General features: G+C 49.1%; 1 protein-coding gene across 1 annotated transcript in view; it reads left to right on the forward strand.

Annotated features, from left to right (window-relative positions):
- Nucleotides 1-537: 537 nt before the first annotated feature.
- SEL1L3 (SEL1L family member 3) overlaps nt 538-23,082 on the forward strand; it is a 109,552-nt gene continuing 87,007 nt past the window's right edge. The window contains exons 1-2 of the mRNA XM_054724015.1: nt 538-708; nt 12,515-13,085. Coding sequence (XP_054579990.1) covers nt 538-708; nt 12,515-13,085 — 742 coding nt within the window. The remainder of the gene's footprint in view (nt 709-12,514; nt 13,086-23,082) is intronic.

A 23,082-nucleotide genomic window follows, 5' to 3' on the forward strand; every position in this document is an offset into this window, starting at 1 on the left:
AAAAAAAAAGATGGGGTTACGAAGATAGAGGTGAGAGAGAGAAGAGGGGAGAGGGGAAAAAGGGAAACGGAGGGAGGGGAGAGGATCTCGAAAAGGAAGAGCGGGGAAGGGGGGCGGGGGAGGACAGGAAAGAAAGGGGAAGGGGGGCGGGCCGGGAGCGGAGCCACCCGGGCGGGGGGCGGCGGCCGAGGGGGCGGGCCCGGGGTCTGTCCCCACCTGCGTGGGCGCCGGCGGCCGGGAGGGGTGGGAGCCCGGCGGCCGGAGGGAGCGGCCGGGAGGCGGGCTGGCCAGGGAGCAGGGGGGAGGGAGGGGACGGGGACTAGGAGGCGGGGAGGAGCCGGCGCTGGGCTGGGGCTGCGGGGGAGGCGACGGCGGGAGCAGCATTGGCGGCGGCGGGTCCGGCAGCGGCGGCGGCGGCAGGTGGCCCCGCGCGCGGCGGCCGGCCTGGCCGGGGGCGGGCGCGAAGGTGGCGCCTCGGGCGGGGGCCGGTCCCTGCACCAGGTGACCTGTTCCGGCCGGGATCCGGGCGACCTCGCCATGCAGCGGCGCTGCGCGGGGCTCGGGCGGCCACGGCGGCAGCAGCAGCAGCGGCAGCCCCCGCCGCCCGCGGTCGGTCCCCGGGCCGCAGCCATGGTCCCCCCGAGCGGTGGCGGCTCCCCAGACCTCGGCGGCCGTCCTGCCTGCGCGCTGCTCCTGCTCTGCTACCTGGTGAGCGCCGGACCCTGCCCGGGTCCTTCCCTCCGCGCGGAGCCCGGGGGGACGCGGGTGGAGGGGCCGGGGACCTCGCCACGCGGAGTGGGTGCGGTGTTGCTAGTTTTCTCTTCGCCTGGCCGCTGCGCCCCGGGCACTCTCGGCACCTGGGATGGGCACCCGGGGTTGCGGAGAGCGGTGCGTGGACCAGACTTGCTCTGTGCTCTCGTTCCTGTCCCTCTCCCTCCCGGACTCGCGCCAGACCCGGGTCAGGTTCCCCCCCGAGACCCGGACTGTCCCCCCACTCCACCTGGGATCTTCGGTCACCCCCGTTCCTTCCCCACTCCGCTGCGCACGGCTCTCCAGCCCCTTCCTTATCCGTCCGGAGCTTCCCTTACAACCTTCTCGCAGCTCCTTTTCTTCTCGCGCCCAACTTCGCCTCTTTCCCTCCGCGAATGCCACCCGCCTCGACCCTCCTTTGAGTGCCCACCCGGTCCTCAGGGCCCTGACCGCTTTCTGCCAAAGCGCCGGGCGAGGCACCTCGGGTTTCCAGCTATCTTCAACTCCTCCGTGGTCATTCTAGCCAAGTTGCGGATGCCAGAGAGAAATGGAGTTCTTTGTAACACGCTTACTACCAGAGTGGTGACTTTAGCTGCGTCTTGAACGTTGTCATTGCCGAGAACCCGTCTGGCTTATGCATGTCTGTTACGATGTGCACACTTCTTGGCCCCGGCCTTAGTCATCAACTAAATGGCAGGAGCCTATTTTTCAAAACCAACTCCTTTAAAATATCAGAGTAACTTAGACCCTCACCGAAAGGTGGGAGAAACACCCTCAGTTCCTTGGCTGGCGTCCCTTTCTTGTGCTTGACTTCAGAACAATAGTAAATTTACCGAAGGTGACACCCTTCCAGTCCAACCTACCTTGTTTTCCAGGATCCTGCAGAGTCCTTGGGTTATCTCGCCATATATTACTGTAAATAAATGAAATGGAAAATGCTGAATCATGAAACTGATGTAATAGGAAATTCACAGAATGTGGGGGAAAAAAATTTGAGCAGTGTCATTGTCCAGAATTTTTTTCATTTATGTGATTATCATTATTCGGAGCCTTTCTTCTCAGAAGCTAAAAGCTGCTCAGGAGACACTTGCAGGAATTAGAATTTGGTTCCAAGATAATTTGCCACTCAGCCCAAGTTTCTCTCAACATTCTTTAAGGGTGTGTGAAAATGCAAATTATACTTCTGCTTTAGCATCTACCTGTTGAGCAAGCCATGCTTTTCTTCATATTTTAAAATTAGCCGGTACCAGGTTTTGTGGTTGGGGTTACTTCGTATTTTCATAAGAAGTTGTCAGTTAGCATGATTTTTCTTTCACCCAGGAGATATTATTATTTAATATTTATGCCACAGGGTTACAGCACACAGGCTCGTAAATAAAACTGCCTTAACAAATGACAGGGTTTCGGGTTTAAACAGATGGTCCCCGTCCACAAGTCACTGGTTACCCACAGAGGCAGACATGATGCAGTGGAGTACAGGGTGAAACATGAATGTACAGATGGTCTGGCAATGTTAACGCCCTGCAAAGGGAGACCACTTCTTGACAATTCCAAGAAATCAGAGTAACTATTGGAAAGCCTCGAGGCCTCGTGGTCTGTGGGAACACAGACAGATGGAGGACCACATAAGGAAGTTCTGGATGGACCAAGGTGGTTTAAGAGAACATCACAGACAGAGGGAAGATGACGCTGTGGGTCGACTAGAGTAAGGTAGTGAAGTGGTGAGGTGGGGCTCCGGAAAGGGAGGTTATAGACAATACTGTCACGTGGGAAGTAACTAGAGCGTGGCTGAATGTCTTGGCAGGCAGGGACCGAATGGGTTTTGGAACGATGGGGCGGGAAATGTCAGTGCCTCCTGACTCTGCCTGCTCCCTTCAGAGGGGCCTCAGGGATGCCGCTGAAAAAGCAAGGCTTTTTGCAAAACCCAAGGAAGCAAGAGTGTGAGTTGGAAGGTGGGCTTTCCCGTTGGTTCCGAAGGTCTGGCCACTCGCGAGGGGATTTTGCTCCAGAGGTATGTGCTGAGATATCGACCACAGGTGAGGCTTCTTGACCTTGGAGAGGGTTAGCCTGCAAACTGTAAACATCGGCATGAAAAACATGAAGTAACCGAGAAAACAGTTCTTGACATACATGCTTTCTGCTCATCAAGGAAGACTTCCTAGAAGAAGTGACCCATCTGGGGAGGGAGGGTAGACAGGTGGAGGGGGGTAGAGGTTGAGCAGAATAGCTAGGTAGGATCTCAGGAACATGTAGACACTAGAGGGAGAAAGCTATCATAATTTTAAAGCCTAAATAATAATAATCATAGCAATAACAATGCTAAGTTATTTATATGCATCATCTAATATTAACTTTAGCTATGACCCTTTAAGGGAAGAGATATTATGATCCCCATTCAGATGAGGTAACTGAGGCTAAGAAAGGGTAAGGTGCCCTGGGCCACACAGGCAGTCCATGATTGAAACCCAAATCTGTCTACTTCCAGAGCCCCGGCTCTTAGCCATGTTAACTGATTGCCTTCTGGATTTTGCTGCTTATAACCCATTCCCCTCATGTATAGAGATGTATGGGCCATTAGCAAAGCATTTGCAATTAGCAGCTACCGTGCAATTGGCCAGGATGTGAGGTCATGTCTAAAGTAGCCTAAAATATACAAGGCAGGAAGCACAGGCCACAGAATAGAAGCAGGATGTTAAATAGGAAAAAAAAAGAAGAAGAAGAAAAAAAAAAAAAAGAGGTAAAGCCAGAAGACATTTGCCATCCGTGAGGGAGAGGTAAGAGAGTGGGTCTTTCTACAGCCCAGAGGCAGCTGGTAGTCGAAGTTTAGCATTTGAGTTTGTATAAATGTGTGTCCAAGTGTAGAGCCGAGTGTGCCTAGGAATCCATTCCAAAGCCAATTTTCTGTGATTTGGGGACCAATTCCCAATTTGTGTGATCCCCACCAATTTCCTTGTTCACAAGAGCTGGAGGTTGAGCGTGGCTTTCTGAGCAGGTGCCTTGAAGGCCCTGCCCTCCTTGGAAGCATGCTTCCTGCAGCCAGGGTCCAGAGGCAATGCCCCCCCCCCTTCTCCATTGACTGGGACAGAGTAACCTTCAGTAGCAGCCTAAGAATGGAACTGTGACTGTAGCTAGGATACTGCCGGAGCATGAATAATTGTGACGAGGCCTGAAAGATAAGTCACGGAATGATGCCAAACAGATTTCTGAAAAGATGATCCCTGGTCCTAGCAGCTGCCAGAAAATGCGGAGGTCACTAAAGGTCAAGATGCAGAGAGCCTCCCCAGAGAGGGTGAGAGCCTCAAAAGCAGAAGGTAATGAGATCGAGTCCCCTGAGGCCACGGTGCTGAGTGGTGTAGTCCACACAGGACTTGCTCTGCCCAGCAGACCCCTTGCCATTCTCTCTCATTGTTAACTCTTACCTTTCTCCAGACTTGGCTAGAACATCCCAAGGCTGCCCCAGCCCCATCTGTGACAATGGCACTTGTAGAAAGCAATCTTGTCCATTCTGAACTTTGGTGTCAAAGTTATGATTTCTTTTGTAAATGAGAAGACAAATCTCACAATGGCTAGTATTATTGATGGTCAGCTGTAGACATTTGCACTTGTTAGCCAGAGGACAAAGAAATAAAGAGGACATCAGCAGTGCAGATGTATGTGAGGATCGTTAGCTGATGGTGGCTGTGGCATTTTTGTACAGGATTCTCTGTGATTGACCACTGGTTACCCCTCTAGAGGAATGTGTGTGACACAGGACCTGGAAGGGCAAAAACAGTGAAGAAGCCTCGATTGTCCAGCTTGTGCGAGAGTGATTATGAGTATCTGAAGTCCGGAGATCTCCCTCAAACTGCACATCAGCCAGTAGCTTGCCCATTCATCCTGACCAGAGCTGCTAAAAGCTCCCAAGTGATGGTATTTGCCTCTTGCTTTCTAGCCCTTCTCTTCTTGTTGGTAAAAGTGTAGGAGCCATGAATTGACTGACCCGAAGCAGCTGGGAGAAAGGTTAGAAGAGAAGACATAAAGAACCCCGGTATTTCACAGAGAAGATGCACAGACTCATGTAGAAGATAAATAGCCTACAGTGGGTTCAGTTACCCTGTTTTTTGGCTCATCCCAGTCCCCTGAGGAAGGAACTAAAGGGGCAGGAGGGTCGTGCAGAGTGCAAGCAATGGCGGAGGAGATGCTGACTTGGCAGCTCTGGTCTCCCATCCTCACCCTCAAAGAGCCTGCGAGGGGGCTCAGTGCAGTGTGTGTGTTAGTGGATAGATAACATCTACCCTCTCCAGACCCGAGGGCTAATGACCCCCTAGATGGGAGTGAGGGAAGTTCTGAGACTCCCTCACCTATAGCCAGAAAGCAGTGAAGGTGTAGAGGTAAGTGGGTGAGTTGAGGGTATCATTTGGGGTGTTTCTGGAAGGCAGGAGGCACACCATCCCTGACTTCGGAGTCAGCAGCTATGGATTTGAATTTTTTATTCTGCTGGTTGACCTTGGGCAAGTTACTTACCCTCTCTGAATCCATTTCATTCCCTCAGCTGGAATTCTCTGTCCCTCAGAGGGCTGTTGTGAGGATCAGGTTTGAAGGGAGAAGTTCTATGAAGTTCTGTGTGAAAGGACGAGGTTAAACCCGAGTGGGAAAGTCTTACCGAACCTGCCTGGCACACAGGAGCTGCTCAGAGAAATCAACCCAAACCACGGTTCCCCTCGTATGATTTGAATTAGAAAGAAATAGCCAATCAAGTCACATCAAAGAGGAGAGTGCTCCTACTCCAGCACAGTAGGAGTATTGATCGTCATTGCGATGGCGGGTCCCTAGCCAGCTCTCAGGTTTGGGAAGGCACACTGAGCGACTGGGAAATGTTCCCCAAGGCATATCTTGATTTTGAAGGCCATATTGACATCATCGCCCATTCTGCTTAGTTGCATGCTTCGTTGACATAAACAGAATTTTTGCTTATTTCTAGTCAGCAGAAATTGGAAAAGTAGGCCTTTTAAGCCAATACAATTACCCTTTGACCTGTGGAAAGTTTGATCCAGCCCGTTTGCAGGGAAAGCCCTCATGAACCAAGATTTTCCTAGATGACTGATGGGGCAGAATGGACAGGAATGAGAAAAACAGACAGTCCATTGTTGTTTGCATATCGGGCATACCCACATACACCTGTAAGTGTAAATGAACTTCCCCTAGTGAGATGTGAATGATTTAAGGTTTTCCAATCTCTGTCCCTTCCTTAAATAACAAGTGAGTCAAGTAGAGAAAAGAGCCACGCTTTCTCAGGGCTTTAGAATAAGGGAGGGTTATTTGAATAGAGTTTCTTCTTATTGATTTTTTTAAAGGAATCAGATGCAGTCATCCTGAAAGAAGTTTAGGTGGTATTGATAGATTTCCCCCCTCCCCCCCCCTCCATCTAGAAGATGCATAAATTCATCTGTTTCTCAATTCCCAGGCTGAACTGAATGCATTTAGATCTCCAATTTGGGGTCTTTTTTATCAAGAACACACATGAACCGATCCCTTTCTTTCTTTGACAAAAAAATTTCAATACATATACAATTACACAAAGACAAAGGAATCTGTGTTTTGTGACTGTGTGTGATACTGTCAAGCTTGACTTTGATTAGGGCTTACTTCTGGTCGAAACAGATGTTTGAGGGCTCAGGCGCCTCTCAGAGCTCAGCTCCATTGTGTGCGGAGCAGATCAGTAGCTTCTGAGGTGGAACATCCATGTGGTTGCCTAGATGGCGTCATGGGAGAAGCACAGACATGTCCCCCTGGCCCCCACATATCTTGCTTACAGCTGCAGTGCCTTTGGCCTTTGCTGTTCGGGCATTATTTCCACCAGGCTGGCACAGAAATGCAGATATGTGACATTACTGCAGTATTTTGTCATTATCACATTAACATGGATAAACTTGCCAGATGAACAGGAGCCCGATGGGGGTGGAGGGATATGCATCTTAAAATTTTCCTTTGTGTTTCTGGCATGGAGAAATGAAAAAGTTCTAGAACATGGGGTGGTTGTCTGAAGGTCTGGAGGGACTGGACAGCTGGGAGTCAGTCCACTCCATGTGGGGATGGTGGGTGCCAGAGTGCCACCTTCCCTGACCTCACTCATAGTCCCCACCTCAGCTCTGACCCCCAGGGCCCACTGAGATGCCAGAGGGAAAGGGCTCTTCGGAAGGAGGTTGATGAGGCTGGATGGAGAATAGAGAATTGTCGAGAACTTGTGAACGTCAGGAAAGGGTGGTGGGGGACTCAAGTTGGATCAAGTCCTTTGGTTTATATGCAGGTGCCCCCAGAGCTGTGGAGCAGTGACCTGGGATGGACTACCAGCCACCTGGTAGAAATGCCCATGCCCAGGACTTTATTTCAGGAAGAAACACTTACCAAAATCCTGTGTACCAAGCCGGAGACGTAACAATGAGTACGACATGGACTCTGACCTCATAATTCCTCAACAAAGGAACGTTTGGGTAATTTTTAGCTTGTGTTAATGCAACCTGGCATGTGAAAATACCTATGAAGGTTGTACACGTGTCATGCCTGTAGCTGAAACTCTTCAAGTTAATTGCCTTGTTTTCCTGGCAGGAAACAGCTCATAACCACACACATGACTTGAGCCAGGAAATCAGCTTCAGCTTAATCAATATTTAGAGTGTGATGTGTTGATAATCAGTGTTGGTTTAGTACATAGCAGAAGTAGCCACAGCTCATGATGTAGCAGCTGCCCACTGGGTCGGCTCCAACCCACAAGATGCCAGCTTCCTGCATTGCACAGGTGCCCAAAGGACTGAAGATTGTAACACCCTCTTGCGTGGTTTAGACCACGTTCCTAAAGCTACAATATGGTGACTTTATGGTCCTGCCTGGGGCCAGCACACCTGTGTCAGAGTCAGAAAACATTGCCTAATCCCTGAACTTGTTTTTCTTTTGTACCCCAGCTGTCAGTCAGGCTTTTCCCACTTCTCGAATAATCTTTCTCAGTCCAGGCAATTTTATCTCTTTTCCCAGTCTAGCTCCAACGTCTCATCCTGCTTAGATCTTTCTTGAGAGAAACAATAGCAAGATGTCAACACCACCACCAGGGAACCTTAGCGAAATAACAAATCAAGCCCCAGCAGCTACACGTGTAGGAAATTATGCCTAATTGGGTTATTCATCTCATTTCGCCTATACCAGTGGTCGGCAAACTGCGGCTCACGAGCCACATGCGGCTCTTTGGCTCCTTGAGTTTTTAGCAAAGGCCAGCTTAGGAGTACCCTAATTAAGTTAATAACAGTGTACCTACCTATATAGTTTAAGTTTAAAAAATTTGGCTCTCAAAAGAAATTTCAATCGTACTGTTGATATTTGGCTCTGTTGACTAATGAGTTTGCCGACCACTGTCCTATACGATCATAATTCCTTTAAAAAAGTTATGTCTTCTGTCACTTTGTGTTCTTCCGAACTCCATCTGAATAGAAGTTTGATAATCCAGAAGAGTGGTGGTCAAACTAAGGCCCACAGGCCCATCCAACCAGCCGCCTGTTTTCGTAAATACACAGAGTTGCCCTGGACGACAGCCAAGCTTATTGGCTCCTGCGTTGACGTGGCTGCCCTCCCGATACCACGGCAGAGGGGAGTAGCTGCGATGGACACCGAGTGGCCCGAAAACCTAAAATATTTACCACGCGGTCCTTTGTTACAGGAAAAGCCTGCTGATCTCAAATCTAGAATAGTGCCATCCAGTAGATTACACAAGCCACCTGTGTAATCTCAAAATTTCTAGTAGCAACATAAAACAAGTAAACCGAAAAAGGTGGAATTAATGCTGGTAATATATTTCATTTAACTCACGGTATCCTAATACCATTTCAACATGTAGTCAGTATAAACATTACTAATGGGCTACCCTGCCTCCTTCTTTATATCGGTTTTGAAGTCCAGGGTGTATTTTACACTGACGACACCCCTCAATGTGGACCAGCCACATTCCGAGTGCTTACCGTGACTTGTGGCCTCGGTATTGGATAGCATACAGCCAGAACCCATAAGCCTTGGATTTACTTTTACTGCCCTTGGAAGCAGGTGGAAATAAAATAATCTTCCTAGAAGTGTGTGGAGGTTCCCTTTAAAACAGAATTTCGAGTTGAAGGCCCTGGGGAGGGTCTGCAGTCAGGTGTCCCGTACCTTCTTCATTCTCATCTGTCACCATCGATCTGCAGTGATGAGCCGAGGTCTGGAAAATCACGGGCCATCAAGCGGAACTGAAACCATGCTCAGCACACTGCACTTACTGACGCGGAGAAGTGGGCTGGTGCATTTTTAGGAATAAGATGTAAAATAATGGCCCTAGCTGGTCTGGCTCAGTGGATAGAGCATCAGCCTGTGGACTGAAGGGTCCTGGGTTCAATTCCTGTCAAGGGTACATACCTGGGTTGCGAGCTCCATCCCCAGTAGGGGGCATGCAGGAGGCAGCCGATCAATGATTCTCACCATTGATGGTTCTCTCCCTCTTCCTTCCTCTCTGAAATCAATGAAAAATATATTTAAAAAAAGAAAAGGAGCCGGGCTTCTGGGCTTGCCTCTGCTAAGCCACCAGCTCGGTGATGTTGGAGATCGTACCTCGTGGTTGCCATTTCGTTGTCCAAAACTTGGGGTGGGCTGGCTCGTCACCAAGGGCTCACCCGCTCTACCATTCTCTACTTGTAATTATAAGACTATTTTTTATATCTGTTCTCCCTCCACCCCTGTGATTTGGAAGTATAAATGAGAACCTAAAACAATTCAACCTCTTCCTGAGGGGTGGACAGTTGGACTTTATACATTTCTTCCCACAGGTTTCCCATCACGAATCAAAGAGAAGGGCCAGCCTTTCTAGTCTCCCTCCGCAATTTGCAGAAGCCAGGTTTTCCATTTTTATTTTTTTAGGACTGGTGATGCTTCCCTCTCTGCCCTCATTTTGGGGAGTGTTCATGTAGTACAAAATTAAATAGATATGTAGGGATGGCCGTGCTGGTCTCTCTCTTAACCCTGTCTCCTGGTCGCCTCGTCCTTCTCCATAGGGGCATCCAATGCTGTGTACCCAAGCAAATCTGTCTGTGTTTCTTCTTCTTCTTCTTTTGAACCCAAATGGTACTTAAGAACTTGGAAGTTCAAAAAAACCCCACAACTTTGAAGATCATCCCGTTATCTGTGCAAGAAGATCTTTCTCATGTCACTAGCTGTATTGTACTCCAGAAGCAGAGGCACTGTCATTTCCTAACCTGCCCTGTCTTGATGGGCATTTAGCTTTTCCATCTTTTGCTGTTATAAGCAGTGCTGCAGCGAAAAGCTGTACATCCATGATTTGCACAGATTTGATTATATTTGTAGGGTAAAGTCCTAGAAGAGGAATTATTGGGCCAGGGGGCGGTGCATGGCCTGATTGCAGTCCACAGGGATCACCCCACCAGCGGGCTATGAGGGGCCATGCTGCCCTCCACTCCAGCCACTGTCATGTGTTATTGGGCTTTCTGATGTCTGTGACTCTGCCAGGTTCAAAATGGCATCTCGGTTCACTTTCAGCGCGCATTTATTTCTCTTACTATGAATGAGAATTTACTTATCAATGAACTCAGTCGTTTGCTCCTTTCTCTTGCTCAGCAGCTTTGCTTCTAATTGTTGACTGTCAGTGCTTTGAAATAGAAACACCACCCCCTTTTACAGAAACTTGCATTGATTCTTTGCCATCAGTAGAATAAAAGTCAACCTTTTTTGGGTGGGAATTCAACGTCCTCCAGAACCAGGATCCTGTCTCTTTTTTCAGCCTCATATCCTCGTGTCCTTTCTATTCTCTGGCCAAACCCAGCTGCTTGCTTGCCCCCCAAGGCATCTGCATTTCCCTGCCTTCTTGCCCCTACTCAAGCTGGTCATAGTACTTGCAGTGTCTTCCCTTTGCCCCCCTACTTAAAGAACTTCTCTTCATCCCTCAAAGCCCACATGAAATACCGTTCCTTCCATAGCACTTGTCCTGGACACCCCGGTCAGAATTACTTTCACCTGGGGCTGTGCTCCTTCGGGGCTGGTATATAGTTTAGGTTGAGGACTGGCCACGTCCTGCTTTGTGTTACAGCTATTTGTAAACATGATTCCTTGATACCATCTTTCTGTCTTGGCCACCTTTCCCTAAACCAGAAGTGAAGAAAGGGCTCCCTAGTCCGTCCTTCTTTGGAGAAGACTACACTGACATTTAAAAAAAATTGTGGTAAAAATATTCGTAGTATAAAATTTTGCCATTTTAACCATTTTAAGTGTAGAACTCAGTGACGTTAAAGTACATTCACGGTGTTGTGCAACCATCACCACCACCCACCTCCCGACTCTTCATCTCGCAAAACTGAAATGTGCCTGTTGAACAGTCATTCCTCTTTCTCCTCTTCCCCCAGCCCCTGCTTTCAACTCTTTGGGGTATAATACACCCAGGAGTAGAATTGCTGGATCATATGGTAATTCTTATGTAATTTTTTGAGGATTCACTGTACTGTTTTCCACAGCTGTTGCCCCATTTTACATTCCCACCAGCAATGCACAGGCTCCTGTTTCTCTACATCCTTCCTAACACTTGTTTGTCTGTTTGTTAATATATTTTTATTGATTTCAGAGACAAAGGGCGAAGAAGAGAGAAATAGAAGCATCAGTGATGAGAGAGAATCATTGATCGGCTGCCTCCTGCACGCCCCACACTGGGGCTTGAGCCCACAACCCGGGCATGTGCCCTTGACGGGAATGGAACCCAGGACCCTACTGAGCCAAACCAGCTAGGGCTGTTCTGTGTGTTTTTTTATAATAGCCATACTAATGGGTGTGCCGTGGTCCCAAGTAACCTTTTTGCGACTGTGTTTGGGGTGCCTGAATCACAAAGTCAGATGTAGGAGACCTCTCTTAGCACCTATACATCACGCCCAAAACATTGCCTTGACTTCATGACCAAACTTTCCAGGTTTCTTCTGGAACGAATGTCCGCGTGGAGAGGGCTTGGTCATTCAGAGAACTAGATAAATAACCAGGCAAACAAAACCTTCCTTGGCACGTGTTGCACCAGCCACGGTGAAAGAATCAGACAACACGGTCTGTGGTCCCTGCCTGCCCGGGCGTGATTTCGAGCAGCAGAAACCTCCTGCTGGTCCATCCATCACGCGTGCTTGTCCTGGCTCAGAACTTACGGAGAAAATGAGGCCGGGTTGGAGTCCCTGCCATGTTCCCTCTCGGGTGCACTTTGAGCTCTTCTCCAGCCCTCGGATTTGGCTGCGGCTCCCCAGCATTTGCAGTCAGGACAATAGTTTGGAAATGTCTGAAGCCCGATTGTTCTCTTTTTCACTCAAAGGCAGACGCATTGTGCCTGGGTGTGTTATGAACTGGCTCCTCCGTTTGGAAACCAGCTCTGGCATGACTGCCACGCAGTTTGAGAGGCACGTTTCTGATCAGCAGATGCTACTGAGTCTGGGGAGAGAGTTAATGTGGCCTAATCTTCATGTGTATGTGTGTGTGTGCATGTGTTGGTTTTTCTGCAATTGCTCAGTAGTGATTTCGACATCTTTTATCTTCCTCATTCGTTGCTTTATGGACATGGACTTTTTTTTATCCCGGGAAAATCGTGATTCACTTACCTTTTAACCTTTTGCACTCGGATGTCAAGTGTGACTCGACACGGTTAGCATTAGAATAAAGGAATCAAGAAAAAAGCAAGCTAGTGCAAAGGGTTAATATGATCATTTTTAAACTTTCTCTACATTATTTTTCTTTTCAGAATTTTGTGCCGTCTTGGGGCCGGCAGACCTCCCTGACCACGTCCGTGACATCCAACGCTGAGCAGAGCGTGGCTCACAAAGACTTCATTTATTTCACTGTCGCTGAAGGAAATGTTCGCAACATTTCTGAAGTCTCGGTTGAGTACTTGTGCTCTCAGCCTTGCGTTGTCAGTGTGGAAGCGGTGGTCTCCTCCGAGTTCAGGAGTAGCATTCCTGTGTACAAAAAACGGTGGAAGAACGACAAGCACCTTCACACCAGCAGGACACACCTCGTGCAGGTGAAATTTCCAAGCATCATGGTTTACAGAGATGATTATTTCATCAGACACTCCATTTCCGTGTCGGTGGTGATACTCCGCGCCTGGATTACTCACAGATACAGTGGTGGAGACGTGAATGTTAAATGGGACGAAAACTTGCTACACGCTGTCGCGAAGAATTACACTCTGCTGCAGACCGTCCCGCCTTTCGAACGCCCTTTCAAAGACCATCAAGTGTGCCTTGAGTGGAACATGGATTATATTTGGAACCTTCGGGCAAACAAGATTCCCCAGTGTCCTCTTGAAAATGGTAGGTCACTTGCCTGGCCAGGAACCTGATTCATTTCTTCAGATAGCCTGTACCATAAGAGGGGCAGGGGAGAACTCTTATATTAGCAGTTGGGGGAGACTGAGGGAAATGGAGCCTGTAACCTTAGACTCTGGGGATGAAAGGGGAAAAGTGACTAGGTGAGGAGAGGAGAAGCAGTTGGACAGAACAGGACTGAAAGGGAAAGAGAGAGGGGGACAGAGGGTCTATGGAAGGGGGACCTTGAGAGGTGTGGATCTGCTTTAAGTTGGAAAGGAGCATTAGTGCCACTGGAACAAGCATTGGGAAGGTCTTCCTCCCGTCTCCCCTCTGAAACCCCTCCAGCAGCAGTGAGCTTCCCAGCCAAGCAGGCCTGGCTTCCGCTCCTGGCTCTCCCACTTTCCTGCTGCCTATGTAATTTCGGAACTCTTGGAGCCTCAGTTTTCCTCTCTGTAAAGTGGGAATACTAAATAACAGTTTTCTCAGAGCCATGTTGTGAGAATGAAATGAGTTGTAATTTGCTTAGCACATAATGAGCCTTCAGTGAGAAGTAGCCGTGATGACGGATGATAGAGTCCAAACTCAGCGCTTTATCCTCAATGCCATGTGGGCACAGCCTCCGAAGGATCCGTACAGGAGGCTCCTGCGCCCTTCTGCAGTCTCCCTTAAGCACGGGGGTTGGACCGCTCTGACTATACACAGTTAGAAGAAGGGGTCTGAATATCGCTCCGTCGGTGACAGGGGCACCTTGCTATGCCGAGTGCCTGCCAGCTCTTCTCCGTGCCCTGCAATGGGGAGCCACCCTGGGCATGCTCCCAGGAACCACCTGGGTCTGGTAGCGTTTCCCAAAGTGTGGCCCTAGGACACACTGCAACAGAATAAACCAGCCAGGACTCTAGTTGCAAGTGAAAATTCCCAGCACCCATCCATACAGACTTGGTCAGAATCTGTGGGAGCAGGGCCCTGGAATCAGCATTTACACATTCTCATGACGGTTCTGATAGGACCCTAAGGCGTGAGAACCTCTGGACCGGGGTAGAGCTGCGGCCAGACCCAGGCAGGGTTGGTGGGTGGAGGAAATCCATGGGCCTGTGACAGCAGACCCTTCCACAGGAAGGGGCTGACACCTCCTGATCGTCTAGCTCAGTGGTCGGCAAACTCATTAGTCAACAGAGCCAAATATCAACAGTACAATGATTTAAATTTCTTTTGAGAGCCAAATTTTTTAAACTTAAACTTCTTCTAACGCCACTTCTTCGAAATAGACTCGCCCAGGCCGTGGTATTTTGTGGAAGAGCCACACTCAAGGGGCCAAAGAGCCGCATGTGGCTCGTGAGCCGCAGTTTGCCGACTACGGGTCTAGAGGACTGGTGCCGGGAAAGGTGACTTAAGGACATGGGGAAAACAGCATTTCCTGGGGCCATCCTCACACAGCCCCGCATGTAATGAAAACTTCAAGGCCTGTGCAACTAGATATTATAGCCTGTCAGAGGCCACTTTCCATAGAATCAACACATTTGGCATTAAAAAAACTATTTTGAGATAATTACAGATTCATAGGAAGTTGCAAAAATGGTAACGAGTTCTATGTATCCCTCCCCTGCCCCCTCCAGCTGCCCCTTAATGGTGACATCAACCATAGTGAGAGCACGGTATGGAAACCAGGGAAGGGAAAACTGACATGGAGCTAAAACTCTTAACTCAACTACTGGCCTTTATTCAGACTCCACCGCTTTGATTGATTGATTTCAGAGAGGAAAGGAGAGGGAGAGAGAGATAGAAACATCAATGATGAGAGAGAGTCATTGATTGGCTGCCTCCTGCACACCCCCTACTGGGGATCAAGCCCAAAACCTGGGAATGTGTCCTGACCAGGAATCAAACTGTGACCTCCTGGTTCATAGGTCAACGCTCAACCACTGAGTCATGTCAGCTGGGCCAGACTCCACCTCTTTCTTTGTGCACTTTTGTGTGTGTGCAGAGTTCTGTACAATTTGATCCTACATTTTGTTTTGAATCTCCGTGTTCTGTGTCTGGCTTAGCCCGTGTCTGTGTGGTGCTTTAAGTATGAGATACCTGGAAGCAGAAGACGAATCCCTTTCCTGCGTGTGTGAGCATCGGTGTGGGGTGGGTGATTAAACGTTGAAATCAGTGAATGGCATGCATTTTAATGATCAGTGCGCATCCCTCTCCCAGTCAGAAGCCTGCGCCAGCGTCCGTCTGAATGGCCTTCTGCAGGGGGACCTGGTTTGTTAAGGAGAAGGAGGCAGGGGGCACACACAGCCACAGTCTTGCTTTGCCTTCGATTTTGTCAAGATTTAATGATCCCATTTCGTATTTGGCCAGATCACATATTTCTCATTAAAGAATGACTGGATTGCAAGCTGGAAGTTTTCAAATGAAGTCATTTGCGGCCTGGCTGGGTTCTTGGGGCCCCTGATCACAGCCTGAAAATGGCTTTTCTTGGACCTTCCCACATTCACAGGGCTCAGGTTTTTCTCCCCACCTTGTCCGGACCGTGCCTTGTGGGGCGAGAACCGATCTAATGCCAGCATAACACAGAGCCACTGAAAACGGGGGAGCTCGTGCACCCTCAAAACCAGCTCTGCTTGCACGGCTGTGATTTGTTCTCCGGGAATGGGGAACGTTTCCTCTCCCTCCCTTTAAAAGACAATCAAAAGAGCAGCCCTGTGGAAAGTACCCACGACCTCTGTTCTCGACCTCGGCTGTGTGTGTGTGTGGGGGGGGAGGGGGTGCGGGGGTGTGGCAGGAGCCAGGCCTCTGGCTTGTTCTTTGCAGGGACTCTTGGTGAACGCAAGTCAAAACAGAACAAGATGGCATTAGGGAGCCGAGCAGCGCCTTTCATGTCGGGGTCCCTGTCTGTAGCCGGCTCTGGTGGCGGGTGTGGGGACCGGTTTCTGAGTCAAGGTGCCTGGTATCCTACGAGGGTGCTGCCTCTGGACTGAAGCACCTCCTTTCTGCTTTCGTTTTCTTTTTCCTTTATAAGGGGAGTGAGCCACAGTCCCCGTGCGCGGTGGTGCCGTGACTAAGGCTGGAGTGACCATGCGCATGGCCGAGGCGAGGCTGTGCCCATGCACACACCGCTGCAGCTGATCTCCGCTGCCAGGACCCGTCCCAGGCCAGGCCGGGGGTCTGATTTTCGGGAGAAATGCAGCAGACTTTTGTCCGGCCCTGCTGCGTAAACTTACCCTGGGTCAGAAGTGGGCAGTCGCCCAGGACACCTGTGTGGCCAGGCTCGGCCACCTGCATGCTGGTGCACCTGTTCCTGCTATGTTCCAGGCGCATGGGCCGTAGGTGGCCAGGTACACCACACCTGTGGCTCTACATACTACTGTCCATTTCCTTGGTGGGGGGGGAAACCAGGCCTTGGCGGAGGGGGGACCAGGCCTTAGCCGTGGTCCCTCACCCATCACATGTGTGCCTGATTCGTGAACTCACCCAGAGAGAGAAATCCACCACCCGGGTGGGTAGCTGTAGGCCCATCAGACTTCTCTTTCCTATCATGCCCTACTGTGAGAGGCCAGCTAGTCCTGTTCCCTCTATCTTCATACTTCATTGCATATTCAGTTTCCTTGTACCACCTGCATTGCTGTCATGTGGTCTAAACCTCCCCGGCTCCGCCTGGACTGTGGCCACGGCCTGCAGGTGGCCTCCCAGCTTTGCTTCCTCCCCCACATAGCAGCAGTGCTAGCAGGTTCCATCACCTCCCGCAGGCAGTTGCTCCTATGCCAGTCGCTAAAGGTCAGCCTGTGTCGCTTACCATGGCCCGTGGAATCTGTTCCTGTCCCCGTCCCGCCCCATCTCCTGCCACGCTTCCCGTGCCCACCTGTTCTAGCCACGGGAGCCTGTTTGCTTCTCCACCAATGTACCGAGTTCTTTCCCACTTAGGGGCATTTGCATTACTGCTCCCTCCTCCTACGATGCTCCTCCCCCACCTCTCTTACCTCATCATACCCCTGCACAGACGGCATCTCATCAGGCGAGACTTCCCTGCCCACCTTATCTCAGACAGCAGCCCCACCCCTGCCACCCCACCCCATTGTTACCACCTTTCTTTTCCTCCATAGCCTTATTGCTCCTGGACGTCGTCATTGACTATCTTTTATTGCTTTTTGCTGGTTGCGTGTCTTCATCCTAGAAACACAAGCTCCATCAGGCCGGGGTCCTGGATTGTTTTGTTCCAGGGACACAGTGCCTGTGTGTGTCAGGTGTGCGGTGACTGTTTGTCGCTTGAGTGATGAGACTGAGTAATGAATGCTCTTCGCCAAGGGGCAAGGACCTTGTTCTCTCTTATGCTTATGTGTGACCGTCACGCTGTGACAGCATCCTCACTCTGCGGGCTATTGCCACATTAGGGAGCGTGTGGGGGTAGGCGGGGGCTGCGTGCCTTCCCTGGGGCTCCGTGCACACACTCACACTGCAGTTTCCCAGGTGGGGCCCATGGGGGCTGTGCTGGTTAAGGCTGCAGGTCAGCGATCCTCCTTTGTAACCACACGTGAGCTCGCCTTCACCCTGTGCGCCTGCCCTTGTAGTTTGAGTCTGATTAGTTTTATTCTGCACCCCTATGCCTTGGCTAAAGCAGGTCCTTTTACCTGGATAGCTGCCATCCCTGACTCCCACTCCCCACCAACATCCCCCCACCATTGCCACCTGCCCTCTCTTCCTGGCAAAATTATGTCCACATTTCAGTAGGCAGCTCAGATTTCAACCCTTCCCTCACCCCACCTCAAAGCATCTTTCTTTCCTTTATTTTTTTTTTCTTTTGGATCCCCACAATCAGAAATTAACTCTCCACCCTTTGGCCTTCCCTAGTCCTCTGTTGTTCCACCACCCCATAGGATGTATGTCATGTTCAATTTAATTAAACAAAGGTTGATTGAGTACCTACTATGTGCCAATTTCTTTACTCAGTCTGGGCACTCAAAAATGCAGACACCATCTTTCCCTCTTTGTAGGGAATTATTCAGGAGGTAAATATAGCTACCAATAGAATAGCTACTTTCTATTACTGCCAGGCACTATGTGAAGTGCTTTCGGTGGGTATCTAATTTAGATCTGCCCAGTGCTCTGGGTCATATTTATAGAGGAGGAAACTGACTCAGAGAGATAGCGTAAATTGTCTAAGGTCACACAGCTATTCATGATGGAGCCTGGATTTGAACCCAAGTAGTTTGGTTCCCAAATGCAACACTTAACCATTAATCACTGCTGGGTAATCCCATGGAGCTCTTTATTTAAGTCATTAATTCATTGGAAAAAAAACGTTATCAAGCAGTCTTTAGTGTTAGGTGCTTTGCTAGCCTTCTTCACAGAGGAGGTGACATTTGAACAGAGACTGGAAGGATGAGTTGAGTTTTTCATAGTCAGAAAAGGAATGGAGGGAAGGGCATCCAAGCAGAAGGGACAGGCACAGAGGAGGGCGTGCAGGCTGATGGGGGTGTGTCGGCGAGTCTGCATCCCTTCATCTGAGGGATAGCAGATAGGTTTCGTCTTGCATGCTGACCCAGAGTGGTTGGGTGTGGCTACCTCCATTGCAGTGTTGCGAAGGGTTCTGAGACTGAGTCTCTGCCTAGGGAGAGAGAGTGCCATGTGGATGGAGCACCAAAGTCCACCACAGGGTGGAAACGTGGAGGAGCAGCACTCGAGCTATGCGTATGTTCAGCTAGAATCTCAGGTGGAGATGAGCAGTTCAGGAAATAAGACTAGAAAGGCAGGTTGGAGCCAAGCCAAGGTGTGCTAAACATTCTGCCCTGCCCTAGCTGGTTTGGCTCAGTGGATAGAGCCTTCAGCCTGTGGACTGAAGGGCCCCCTTGGCTTTAGCCAAGGCATGTACCTTGGTTGCAGGCTCCTGGCCCTGGTTGGGGGCATGAGGGAGGCAACCAATCTATGACACATAAAATCGGTGGGAAAAATATCCTCGGGTGAAGATGAAAGAGAGAGAGAGAGAGAGAGAGAGAGAGAGAGAGAGAGAGAGAGAGAGAGAAAGAGAGAGAGAGAGAGAGAGAAAGGAAGGAAGGAAAGAAGGAAGGAAGGAAGGAAGGAAGGAAGGAAGGAAGGAAGGAAGGAAGGAAGAAGAAAGAAAGAAAGAAAGAAAGAAAGAAAGAAAGAAAGAAAGAAAGAAAGGAAAGAAAGAAGAGAAAATTCTACCCTCATGTTTCCCTGTATGAACATTTTTCTAATCTTTCCTCTTAGTTCAAAAACTGGGGAGCATGGCAGTTTCCTTCTTTCCCACGTTTCTTTCCTTTCACTTAAAATGTATTCTCATCTTCAGATCTGTTGGATTGGAAGAATGGTTTCTTAGAACAGAATTCCATTATAACAAACCAATAGGAGATTAAGTCAAATATTGGAGCCAGACTTCGCCTGTCTCTATGAAATATCAGTTTATGCAGCAGGATTATTCAAGTCAATGACATGATGATACTGTCTGTAATTACAAGAACTGTGTATTTGGCACTTTTAGAAGAAGAAGAAAAAAAAGACTTAGTTCCTTTGTTTTCCCCCCAGTTAATCACAGTTGTCTGAATCTCCCCGTAAGAACACTAATTAATGCCTTGTACCTGCATTGCCCTTTATGATTCTCAAAACACCTTTTCCATGCACATTGCCTCATTTAATCCTCATAATATTCCCGTGGGAAAGAGTATTATTCTCGTCCTCTCTTTACGGAGGGGAAGCCCAGGCTCAGGGGCGTGGTTAGCTGGAGCCCAACTTCCTGGTGCTCCTGCTTTGCTATTTCCGTCTTTTACTGAAGTATGTTCATACAGTCCTAGCCCAGGTTCCAAATCAGAAGGAATACCCTTTTTTAAAGAATTCTTTAGTTTTATTTTTAAAATATATTTTATTGATTTTTTACAGAGAGGAAGGGAGAGGGATAGAGAGCTAGAAACATCGATGAGAGAGAAACATCGACCAGCTGCCTCCTGCACACCCCCTACCGGGAATATGCCCGCATCCAATGTACATGCCCTTGACCGGAATCGAACCCGTGACCCTTCAGTCCGCAGGCCGACGCTCTATCCACTGAGCCAAACCGGTTTCGGTGATCCTTTGTTTTAAGTTGAATTTTCACCGATGTGTATCATCCTGTTTTCCTCCCCCGCTGGACTTAGTCTTTTTGAAGTGGACAGAACGTCCATGGAGGCCCAAGGGCGGGGAGGCCTCTGAATATGACCAGTCCCTTCTCCCTGCCAAACAGAAATGCTCAGAGGATGTTGTCCTCTTTTCTTTTAGCCAAAACAGTAACACGTGCACCCGGTTTACAAAGTTCAGATGGTGTAAAAGGGTTTGGGGGAAGAGCAAGCTCCCACTCCCCGCACCCCCACACCACATTCTTCTTGTCCCGTTCCTAGAGGCAAACTCAGCAGTGCTCATTTCTTGTGTCTCCTCCCAGAGATGTTCTCTGCACCTGTGAACATTACGTAGATGGCCCCTTCTCTTCGTACACCGGAGGGAGGACACGATACGCTCTGCCCCGCACTCACTCACAGGGCAGCCGAGATTTCTCTGTGCCAGCGCGTGCTGCACAAACTCATTCTTTTCAATAACTGCTTAGCATGGCATTGCCCGAAGGTCCTTCATTTCACTTGTCTCCCGCTGATGGTCATGCAGGTCATTTACCATTAACAGCAAGGTTTTGCCACACATCCTTGTACATGTGTCTTTTTGCACACATACGTATGTTTGGAGGGAAAGTGACTGGGAGTGGAATTTATTAAGACTCCTTGTAGTGAACATTTCACAGACATCCTTAGTCACTCACTTCCCTGCCTAGCATCTTTTGGGGAAAGTTCTGACCTAAATTGTACTTGCTGGAGAGTAGGGTGTTTGTTCTCCGTCTTCGGCTTTAAGGAAAATAAAACCCCCGCTCACCGCTGTCTTTTGAATGCCCCGTGCTTGGAAAGCATTATTGAGTTACCTGCGCTCTAGCTTTCCTTCTCCAGGTTGAAAAATCTTAGCTTGTTGTCCTCTAGGTTCTGTTTACAGATTTATAGTCATAGTTATTCCTTGCAACAAGACTATTTCTTAACTTCTCCACAAAGGATCTCAGCCGCATTATTGTGACATGTTTGATGCACACCCAGAGTAGGGCTTTGTTTCATGGAAACGAATCTTCCCTGGAGCAGGTGCCTTTGTCAGGGCTCTGATCGCTTAGCTGAACCAAACAATGGGCTCCTAGACGTCCCAGCCACCCCACCCAAGGGTGATATGCAAAATACTTAATAACCAGGAAGAGGTGGGGGGTGGGGCTCAGTCAGTCCCCAGGCGCTAGCCCTAGTGCTGAAATAGGACGGTGCTGGAGCCCTGCTGAGCCAGGCTCTACCCTGAAGGAGAGGCCAGGGTGGGTGGTTGGTGGTGGGGCCTTGGACATATATCTGTATTTAACAACCAGTGTGGCCTCACAGGGGCATGCCAGCTGGACATCAGCCCTGGTTCTCGGGGAGGCCTTGTGACATGTGATGTGGTTTAAGAACGAGCCCATTGGTCTGTAGTTGGAGACCAGGTTTGTGTCATACCTGGGTCCCTTATTAGCTATACAACCTTCAACAAGACCTCACACTTTCCTTGTCTTCAAGTGAAGGAGTTTGCACCACATGACATCTAATGCCTCTTCCTGCTCTAAAATTAGAGGAAATAAAACAAAACAGCCAGGCAGGTGTAGCTCGGTGGTTGAACGTCAACCTATAAAGAAGGAGGTCACAGTTCGATTCTTGCCCCGAATGGGGAATAACAATCAGTGCCCAGCTTGTGGGCTCAATCCCCAGTAGGGGACATATAGGATGCAGCTGATCCATGATTCTCTCTCATCATTGATGTTTCTATCTCTCTCTCCCTCTCCCTTCCTCTCTGAAATCAATAAAAATATTTAAAAGAAATAAAACAGTCAAGGAGGCGTGTTCCAAACCTGAACTTTTTTTCCTGGCATTTTATGTTTATGTTGTAATGATGGCCTTTTCCTACCCAACTTCCTCATTCCAGAGAAGCCAAAGAAATGGATCTGGAGGGAGGACCTGAAAGAAGAGAGACTATTATTTGGCTTAGGCAGCATGGGCCACATTCTAGAATTGTGGAAAGTGTTGGGCCAAAGAGAGGTTCAAATCCTGACTTGGCTACAGCGATAGTCATTTGTTCGTTTATTCATTCGCTCACTCACTGAATATTTCTGGAGCTTCTGTCAAGTGTCGGGCCCAGTTCTGGGCTTTGGGAACGGAACAATGAATGACGTAACATCCCTGCCCTCGTGGAGCTTACATTCTAGAGGAAGTTGGACAAGCCACTTCACCTCTTTGGAGCTCAGTTTTCCCAGCTGTGAATTCTTTCTTGGTGATTGACACTGGTTGTTACTCCCCATTCTGGTGCCTAGGAGAGCCACCACTAACCAGTTGCCTCATTCCAAGCAGCCACAGGCAACAACTAGAAAGGAAGCCCGTGTGTTCTCCTAGGCTTGGTGAATTTGGAAGTCCTTTCCTGCCACAACACTTCATTCTCATTCACTCTTTCTAATTAAGTGTAAAAACAATATACTACTGAAGGGAAGTTGCACTAGAACTCCACATCATAGAACTATTATTGAAGCTACAGATTTTATAAGAAAACCACCGTCACTTTGGCCTTGTTGGCTACAGAAGGCGTGTGTTCTTGTAAAATGATTTTAGATCTTTGGGTCTTAGGTTTTCCCTCCTCAGTGTCTTCGCTGCAAGTTCCCTTGCTCAACCTGCTTTACTTTGATCCCGAGCTAAGGGCAGGCTCGTCAGCATTCACTTTTCATTCCTGGGTGGAATGAAATAAAGGAGGTCTTCCCTTTTGGAGACCTCCTTTATAACACCGCCCTTTACTGGAGTCAGGTCGGGCAGAATCAAATCCTGCTCATTTGGATAACTGCTGCTAATACCCACTGGATAACTCAGCAGCAATCGCTAGCAGAGGGCCTGGGGGAGGGGGGTCGGATATGGCCATCTGGTCTCTTCTGTGCCAATCA

This window comes from Eptesicus fuscus, chromosome 2 (assembly GCF_027574615.1).
Source record: "Eptesicus fuscus isolate TK198812 chromosome 2, DD_ASM_mEF_20220401, whole genome shotgun sequence".
Taxonomy (NCBI): Eukaryota; Metazoa; Chordata; class Mammalia; order Chiroptera; family Vespertilionidae; genus Eptesicus; species Eptesicus fuscus.